The 9,574-nt window shown below is 60.1% G+C and overlaps 1 protein-coding gene across 5 annotated transcripts in view; it reads left to right on the plus strand.

The window, feature by feature from the left end:
- Positions 1–9,110, plus strand: part of DAG1 (dystroglycan 1 (dystrophin-associated glycoprotein 1)) — a 49,994-nt gene extending 40,884 nt beyond the window's left edge. For all 5 annotated transcript variants that reach the window (XM_005865372.2, XM_005865375.2, XM_005865374.2 and 2 more), the window contains one exon: positions 4,371–9,110. In XM_005865372.2, coding sequence (XP_005865434.1) covers positions 4,371–6,770 — 2,400 coding nt within the window. In that variant the 3' untranslated portion in view covers positions 6,771–9,110. The remainder of the gene's footprint in view (positions 1–4,370) is intronic.
- The last annotated feature ends 464 nt before the right edge of the window (positions 9,111–9,574 follow it).

A 9,574-nucleotide genomic window follows, 5' to 3' on the forward strand; every position in this document is an offset into this window, starting at 1 on the left:
CCACGCAGCCCGGCCCAGCCACGAGGCTGCCCGTGTGCGTCGCAGCGTCGTTTGCGGAGGTTGATGTTGGCCGCAGGGCAGATTAGTCTCATTGTCATGGTCCATGACACAGACCGGGATCCCCTGGATGTGAGCACAGGGGGGCCTCCCTGAGCAGAGGAGGCCACAGTGGGCCCGGACCACCATGTCGGAGAGCCTCCAGGACGGTGCCTGTGGGGAGGTCGGGTCTTGCCAGGGCAGGCTGCTAGAGGCCCCGGCAGGGGCTTACAGGGCGCAGGCGGGGCCACTTGGAAGTGGGCCACTGAGAAGACCCTCCAGCACACCTGTGGGGGGTTCAGGGAGAGGCTCAGCTGACCCCTGACGGTCCTATCTTGAGGGTTAGTTGGAAGGGTCACGACTAAGGCCCAAAGGAACCCTCCAAAAGGTTTGCAGCGTGAGAAGATGCTCACCAAGCGCCGTTGGTGATACTTCATTGCCCCTTTGCTGGCATCATCAGCTCACGGTGACATGGTGTGGCGTGTCCACCCATCTCGCTGGAGTCTTCTCTGGCCACGTCCAAGTCCTACAACTCCTGCCTGGGTCAGACACCCAGGTGTGGGGTCTAGGTGGTGAAATGGGGTTTCTTGGTTCCAGAAGCCAAAGGTCATAGAATTAATTCGGCCCCAGGGTGAGTCCGGTTTCAGCTGGTCTTCACGTTGTGCCTGACCGGCTGGCACCCTGTGCATGGAGGCCTTCGCTGACGGAGGACGAAGGAATGGGAGCTCCTCCGCCGTTTGCTCTTCTCCGGTGGGGAAGGGCCCTGAGGGGGGACGCTCGTGCCGCCTGGTGTTAGCACGGTGCCGCCTCTGCCTCAGCCCAGGTTAGAGGGTGGACTGTGGGAGAGACCGTCCCGGGACGAGCAGGGGTCTGTTACTGTCTGCTAGTCCACACTGAGGGGAGACCCACGCCTTCCCCGGGGCAGTCCCCCAGGCCTCGCTCGGGTTCATTGCGGGCAGCCTTTACTCCTGGGCCTGCCCAGCCTTCGTGGTTTTGGTTCTCAGGGTTTTCGGATGTACTTCATGGATCAAGGTTTCTGACACTGGGCATGTGTGGTTTGAGGTCTTATTATTTTCCTCTGTGCCGGGCTGGCCTTCTGCCTCAGAAGCATGTCCGCGCTGAGGGCTGGCTGCTGACACAGCAAAGATTTCTGGCTCTTTCTGGCCCGGGATAGTCTCAGGTGGGCTTCGCCCTGCGGATTCTGCCTCCTGCAGGTGTCGTGTTCTCACTGCCGCCCGAAGGCTCCTTTCCTGGCGCTACGTTGTAAGGTCAGCAGGCCTGTCTCTGCCACTCCGGGGGTGGGGTGGGGGGGGACTGAGTGACCGGAAGCCCTGGGGAGTCCATGGCTGGGACCAGCCTGTCCCCAGCCTCACGTGCCGGTGCCGGAGCCTCCCGTGAGCTGACTCGGCCTCTCCCCTGCTGCTCCCAGCCCAGCAGCCTCAGGAGGTAATTGCAGGTGGGAACAGTGTGGATCCAGAGATAGTGCGAGCCTGGGTGCAGGCCGGCCGGCCCCGGCGCACCTGCCGGAGACGGGGAGGAAGTGAGTGCTGGTGTTGGGGCCCCACAGCACGTCCTCCCCTGCCCGGGCCCCCAGGGTTCCCATCCAGGGCTGCGGACAGGGAAGCGGGTCCGAGGGCCCGGCCGGCCTGTCCCCAGAAGACCTGGCTTCCCCTCCTGCCGTCTTGTTCCCTGGGTGCCTGGAGCTTCTGTTTTGGGGATGACTCGGGAGACAAGGCCTCGGGTTCCGGGTCCAAGGCCAGTTAGGAAGGGGGCTGGGGAGGGGGCCTGGGCACGCCCTGACCCGTTCGTGCCGCAGCTTCGCTGTGTACGGGTGGGTGGGGAAGCAGCGCCGAGCATTCAGCACGTGCCTGGTGCTGTGATGGACGGAATGGCATCGCCTCCCTCTTTACAGATGAGAAAACGGGCCTCAACCTGCCTGGACCTGGGCCTCAGCCCAGGCTCCTGCTGATGGGGCTTCCCCTCGGGGAGGCTGTCGTTACAGGATGAGTCCTGGCTTGTCACGGAGGCTGTCTCTCAGCGGGAACGCTCGCATCCTGCTTCCCCCTTGGGCCCCGAGAGGGAGGTGGCCCGAGTTCTGAAAGCTGGGAGGATGCCGACTCCATGGCCTGAGGCTCCTGCTTTGTCAAGTGAGCAGGTGTTGCCTCCACGGAGCGCCTGGGGGACAGGCCGCTGGTGGAACCCTGGGTGCCATGGATGCTGCCAGCCCCCCGGGCAGGTCAGACTTCCTTTCAGGGGCTTTCCCCAGTGGCCTTGGGAATGCGGGTGCAGCTCCTCCTGGGCGTGGCTGGTTCCTGTGGGATCAGGTGTGCTTTGCTCCTGCGCCTCCTTATTCCCTTGGATGCTTGAGCTCTGCTGTGAGGTACGAATGCGGGACAAAGCCCTTCTATTAAGCAAGTCAGTGTCATGCAGAGTGCTGCCGGCTGCCCTGCCAGAACCACGATGCTCTGCGGTGCAGGGGTTAGAGCTCACTTAGGGCCTTTCCTTCCTGTCTCGGCGACCCCAAGGCCCTGGGAGCTGTCTGCTTCAGGCTGCAGACCCAGGTCGAGGGCCTGTCCTGTGGTCAGGCCTGGCCGGGGCTCTAGGCCCCCGAGGAGCCAGAATCTGCAGAGGCGAAGGCAGGCAGGGGCGCAGGTTGGAGTCTTGGCTCCGTTCTTCTGACAGGGCTTGCCCTCTGCCTGTGGCGCTGGAGGCGGACCCGAGTGAAAGAACTGGTCTCAGTGATCAGCACAAAGCTACCGGTTCTGCTCTCGCGTCTTCCCGTTAGACTCTGAGCATTTCAACTCGCTTCGGTGAAACCTGGGCTTTTCTTTCACGTGTGTTACTGTGTTACACGCCATCGACGTGGCAGAGTGTTACTTGGCTGTGTGGGAGCCTAGGCCAGAGAGTGGCCTGAATTTATTCCTAGGAAAGCCCACAGCACCTGGTGGCTGTTGGGTCAGCAGATGGGACGCTGGAGGGGTGGCCCTTCTCTGTTCTAAAAGGCCCTGTGCAGCGGGGCAGCCGTGGGAAAGCACTGGGCGGCTTGCTCATCTGCTGCTGGAGGAAGTCAGGGTCGGGCACAGGCCTAGCTGCCTGGCCACTCAGGAATGTCCCCTGGGCCTGGCCAGCCAGTTGGCACCCACCTTTGGAGCCTCTCCTGGTCTCTGTACAGGTGGCTTTTCCTGCCTGACTTCGCCCAGAGCGCCATCCAGGCCCCCCTTCCCCCCGAGCCCCCCTCTGCCAGGTGTGCTCTCCGCTCAGTGGTGGCTGTGGGGCAGAGGCTTAGGAAACATTCTTGGGGGGCAGAGGCCGAGGTCCACACCCCGATCACCTGCTGCCACCTCTCGGGACCCCAGGTCCTGCCCGCCCTGTGAAACATCTCACGGTTCCCCAGCTGCTCCATTGGGCCTTACATCTTTGCTTCATGTTTTTTTTGCAAAATGAGCATTCAAACTTTGCTTTATATGTTTATAGGTGATTGAGGCTGTTTACATATTTAACATAATAGAAGTAAAAAAAAAAAAAGGAAAGCACAAGTTTTTTAGCCAAAGCATTTGAAATAAATATTTTTTATATCTAAAAAAGCTTGTAAAGGAAATATATTAATGTTTTTCATGGATCTGAAAATAGTGATTTCTACAGATATTTACCAATTCTGATGCTGGCTGTGTTTGCAGTGGATGGTTAGTGCGTTGGCAGAGGATGGGGACTAGCGGAATATCAGGTGGCGGCGCCCCTCCCATGGTAGAAGGTGGTGTCTGCAGAGGGCAAGGAGGCGGCCGGCCTGTCGCTGCTATAAGCCCCACAGTGTTCTGTTTTACTTAATATATTTTTATTGATTTCAGAGAGGAAGGGAGAGGAAGGGAGAGGGAGGGAGAGAGAGAGAGAAACATCCATGATGAGAGAGACTTACTGATTGGCTGCCTCCTGCACACCTACACTGAGGATTGAGCCCGCAACCCGGGCATGTGCCCTTGACCAGAATCAAACCATGACTTCCTGGTTCATAGGTCGATGCTCAACCACTGAGCCACCTTGGCGGGGCCCCACAGCATTCTTGAGCCCCAGTGCCTCCGTTCTCTGGGATGAGACCTGTTCGCGTGCCAGCCCCGCTGTCTCGCCACCGAGTGCCCTTGACCTTTCAAGCTAGCCCGCCCGGCAGCCCCATCTCTCCCGACAGTCCAGTGAGCCGGAGAGGGAGTGGTTCCCTCAGCAGGAACTCTGAGCGACACCTCACCCCTGTCGCACAGTTCAGGGAGGCCAGTTGGTAATGGTGACGGTTTCCAGGTGAGGCAGCGACAGTAGCACTCACCTCATGCCGGTGTCTCTTCCAGGTGTCGGCTGCCGGGAAGGAGGCCTTGCCGCCCTGGCTGCACTGGGACCCGCAGAGCCGCAGCCTGGAGGGCCTCCCCCTCGACACCGATAAGGGGGTGCATTACATCGCGGTGAGTGCTGCACGGCCGGGGCCCAATGGGAGCCACGTCCCCCAAGCCTCCAGCGTGTTCTCCATCGAGGTGTACCCGGAGGACCACAGCGAGCTGCAGGCCGTGCGGGCGGCGCCCGAGCCCGGGGAGCTGGCGCCCTCTGCCTGTGCTGCGGACGAGCCCGTGACCGTGCTGACGGTCATTCTGGATGCCGACCTCACCAAGATGAGCCCACAGCAAAGGGTCGCCCTGCTGCGCAGCATGCGGAGCTTCTCGGGGGTGGAGCCGCACAGCATGAAGCTGGTGCCCGTGGTGAACAACCGGCTGTTCGACATGTCTGCCTTCATGGCCGGCCCAGGCAACGCCAAGAAGGTGGTGGAGAACGGGGCCCTGCTGTCCTGGAGGCTGGGCTGCTCCCTGAACCAGAACAGCGTGCCTGACATTCGCGGCGTGGAGGCGCCTGCCCGCGAGGGGGCCATGTCCGCCCAGCTCGGCTACCCCGTCGTGGGTTGGCACATTGCCAACAAGAAGCCCCCTCTCCCCAAACGCATCCGGCGGCAGATCCATGCCACACCCACGCCTGTCACTGCCATCGGCCCCCCCACCACAGCCGTCCAGGAGCCGCCATCCAGGATCGTGCCCACCCCCACGTCTCCAGCCATTGCTCCTCCCACAGAGACCATGGCTCCTCCGGTCAGGGACCCTGTTCCTGGGAAGCCCACAGTCACCATTCGCACCCGCGGGGCCATTATTCAGACCCCAACCCTGGGCCCCATCCAGCCCACTCGGGTGTCAGAAGCTGGCACCACAGTTCCTGGTCAGATCCGCCCAACGATGACCATTCCTGGCTACGTGGAGCCCACGGCGGTTGCCACCCCTCCCACGGCTACCACCAAGAAGCCACGAGTATCCACGCCAAAACCAGCCACGCCTTCTACTGACTCCTCAACCACCACGACTCGAAGGCCGACCAAGAAGCCACGCACCTCCCGACCGGTGCCCCGGGTCACCACCAAAGCGCCCATCACCAGACTGGAAACGGCCTCCCCGCCTACACGCATCCGCACCACCACCAGCGGGGTGCCCCGCGGAGGGGAGCCCAACCAGCGCCCGGAGCTCAAGAACCACATCGACAGGGTGGACGCCTGGGTCGGCACCTACTTTGAGATGAAGATCCCGCCAGACACCTTCTACGACAAGGAGGACACCACCACGGACAAGCTGAAGCTGACCCTCAAGCTCCGGGAGCAGCAGCTGGTGGGCGAGAAGTCGTGGGTGCAGTTCAACAGCAACAGCCAGCTCATGTACGGCCTGCCCGACAGCGGCCATGTGGGCAAGCACGAGTACTTCCTGCACGCCACCGACAAGGGCGGCCTGTCGGCCGTCGACGCCTTCGAGATCCACGTCCACAGGCGCCCGCAGGGGGACAAGGCGCCCGCGCGCTTCAAGGCCACGTTGGCGGGCGACCCGGCGCCGGTGGTGAACGACATCCACAAGAAGATCGCGCTGGTGAGGAAGCTGGCCTTCGCCTTCGGGGACCGCAACTGCAGCACCGTCACCCTGCAGAACATCACCCAGGGCTCCATCGTGGTGGAGTGGACCAACAACACGCTGCCCCTGGAGCCCTGCCCCAAGGAGCAGGTCGTGGGGCTGAGCCGGAGGATCGCCGAGGATGACGGGAAGCCCCGGGCCGCCTTCTCCAACGCCCTGGAGCCCGACTTCAAGGCCTTGAGCGTGGCTGTGACGGGCTCCGGGAGCTGCCGACACCTGCAGTTCATCCCTGTGGCGCCGCCCAGGCGGGTGCCCTCTGAGGCGCCGACCACCGCGGTGCCCGACAGGGACCCCGAGAAGAGCAGCGAGGATGACGTGTACCTGCACACGGTCATCCCGGCCGTGGTGGTCGCCGCCATCCTGCTCATCGCCGGCATCATCGCCATGATCTGCTATCGCAAGAAGCGGAAGGGCAAGCTCACGCTGGAGGACCAGGCCACCTTCATCAAGAAGGGCGTGCCGATCATCTTCGCCGACGAGCTGGACGACTCCAAGCCGCCCCCCTCCTCCAGCATGCCGCTCATCCTGCAGGAGGAGAAAGCCCCCCTCCCGCCGCCCGAGTACCCCAACCAGAGCGTGCCCGAGACCACTCCTCTCAACCAGGACACCGTGGGAGAGTACACGCCCCTGCGCGAGGAGGATCCCAACGCGCCTCCCTACCAGCCTCCCCCGCCCTTCACCGCTCCCATGGAGGGCAAGGGCTCCCGCCCCAAGAACATGACCCCATACCGGTCACCCCCTCCCTACGTGCCCCCTTAACCCACAAGCGCCTAGGTGGAGGCAGGGTAGGGCAGGGCCCTGGAGACAACACGGTGTTGTCGTGGAGACCGGTGGCCTGCTGACCACCGCCCACTGGGCGCCGACACCTGACCTAGCACACACTGACGCGGGGCTGGACACGCCCGCCTCTCTGTCCTCCTAACCCCAAAGCGGCTGGAGAGGCTTTGGGGACATTTTTACTTTTCTTTTTGCCTAACAGCTTTCTGTTTGTTCATAGAGCGTTCTTCGCTGCGTGTGGCTGGCTGGCTCTGAAGCACCATGGGATGGAGGTGGCTGGAGAGTGAGGAGCCCATGAGCTCGCAGGCAGTGCTGGGCGGCCCCGGCCTCTGCGTTTTGCCTTTAACACTAACTGTACTGTTTTTTCTATTCACGTGTGTCTAGCTGCAGGATGTAACATGGAAAACAGTAGCTAAAGATTACCTTCAAAGGACTTTCTTAAGGTTAAGTTTTTACATTTAATCTGCTGTTTACCTAAACTTGTATGTGTAATTTTTGGGAGGGTGTGGGAAATTGCTTTGCTAAAAATAAGCTCCCAGGGTGTTTCAAACTTAGAAGACCAAGGGACAGTCTTTTTTATCAAAGGAATCCTATTTTTTCACACTACGTCAACCTGGTTGCTCCGATCCCCCAGAGCCTGACTGGGGGCCTCCCGGCCCTGGCTTAGGGGCCAGGGCCCTGGTGCTGGGCTTGCTCTCCCGCTGTGGCCAAGGGCTGGAAGCTGGAGGGGCCTCTGGGCCGTGGACATCACCCCGCCCCATGCACGCTCGCAGCTCACCACCCAGGGGTCTTCATTTCCATAGAAACGGGACTCCCAAGAGGCAGCGGGCCACGGCCCCAACCTAGGTGCTGCAGGGTGGGCCAGCCGCTCATGGGGTGCCGGGGAGGTCGAGGGGCTCGACCACAGCAGCCTGGTTTCTTTTCCCTTCTGTGTTTTTCCCCTAAAAGGAGTATCATGGCTTTTGAAACACTCAATGAGGGACATTTTGGTGAAGATGCAATATTTTTGTCATGTGATGCTCTTTCCTCACTTGACCTTGGCCACATTGTCCCAACAGTCCACAGCCCCCCCCCCCCCCCCCCCCCCCCCCCCCACACAGTCCCAGGCCTGGGGCCTGACGGCTGGGAAAGGCTGGCGGCTGGGGAGGAGTGCCAGCAATAGTTCAGAGTGAAAACCTGTGGGCTCTCAAAGCTAATTTTTTACTAAAGTTTTTATACAGCCTCAAATTGTTTTATTAAAAAAAGATTTAAAATGGTGATGCTTACAGCAGTTTGTACAAGCTCTTAGTGTCGACTCCATGGAACTGACGGCTTTGCTCATTTTGATTTGGTTTTATTTTTTACCCCTTCTTTCCTTCTTTCTTTCTTTTTTTGCCCCTTTCTTTCTTATCGGCTTAAATTCTGGAATTACACTGGGGCTCCTTTTGCCTTTTTTAGCAGAGTGTCCGTCCGTCCATCTGCATCTCTGTCCCATGACTCAGGGGCGGGGCCCCCCTCTGCTTGGATTCTCCTCCTTTGGGAGAAACCATTTGAGCTGACCTTTGAGGCCTGAGAGGTACTGGCGGTACCTTTAAGGGAGGAATGCCTTTTGCAATAATGTGATTGAGGGTGGTGGGTGGACCCAGGCTCCCTTTGCACACCGGCAGCCACTTCTAAGCCATATAGACGTTTTTGCAGAGGATCATGTGTGCTGCCTCCGGAGGGAGGGCCGTCAGGGGGGTCTCCACTGTGCCCTCCAGAGGGTCTTTCCGCAGGGCCCAGCCCCTCTCTCCCCTGCCCGGCCCCAGTGGGAGCTTGAGTGGGCAGTGCCCCTGTGGGGGCGCCTGCAGATGGAGGCTCAGTGGACCTCTGGTGACCGGGCCTTGTGCCTCCAAGCCCTGATCCACGCCGGAGTTTCCCCTATGCCCCAGAGGCAGGAGCACAAGTGGGGTCTGACCTGAGAGACTCTTTTTGATGACCTCATCAGAAAGTAAACAATTCTGGTGTTCCAGGTGAGGGCTCTGAAAGGCTTTCCAAACAGCTCAGTTGCCCCTAGCAACCCCACCATGGGGCACGGCCATACAGAGATGTGGCTGGCCCAGAATGGCCTGTTGCCATAGCAACTGGAGGCGCTGGGGCAGTGAACAGAATAACAAGAGCAACAATGCCTTTGCAGGCAGTTCCCCTCCCCCTGTGCGGGCTGCTGATGGCCGCTGTGTCGGACTCTGAGTGTTCACAACCACTGGCGTGTTTTATTTCCTTCTGTATGGGTTTCAGATGTGTTTTCTGCATTCTGTATAGAGACATATCAAACTAAATAAAAGCAGTGTCTTTATTACAATGCCATTGCCTCCAAGCGTCTCTCTCCCGTACTTGGACACGTTCTGGGACATGAGGGGGTAGGGTGGGGAGATGGGGGCCAGGCAGGCCCAGTCCAGGGTGGCTTTTTTTAAAAAAATATATTTTATTGTATTTTTACAGGGAGGAAGGGAGAGGGATAGAGAGTTAGAAACATTGATGAGCGAGAAACATCAATCAGCTGCCTCCTGCACACCCCCTACTGGGGATGTGCCTGCAGCCAAGGTACATGCCCTTGACCGGAATCGAACCTGGGACCCTTCAGTCCGCAGGCCGACACTCTATCCACTGAGCCAAACCAGTTAGGGCTAGGGTGGCTTTTGAGCTGCTCACCTTTGGGCCTCCCCGGCCTTACCAGCTCTGCACCCCTCAGAGTGGGTGGGTGTGCGCCCCAGAAGTTCTGCCCACAGGTGAGCCCTCCTTAGCACTTGTGCCTGAGCCTGCTGAGC

Source organism: Myotis brandtii, unplaced genomic scaffold, assembly GCF_000412655.1.
Source record: "Myotis brandtii unplaced genomic scaffold, ASM41265v1 scaffold207, whole genome shotgun sequence".
In the NCBI taxonomy this organism is placed as follows: Eukaryota; Metazoa; Chordata; class Mammalia; order Chiroptera; family Vespertilionidae; genus Myotis; species Myotis brandtii.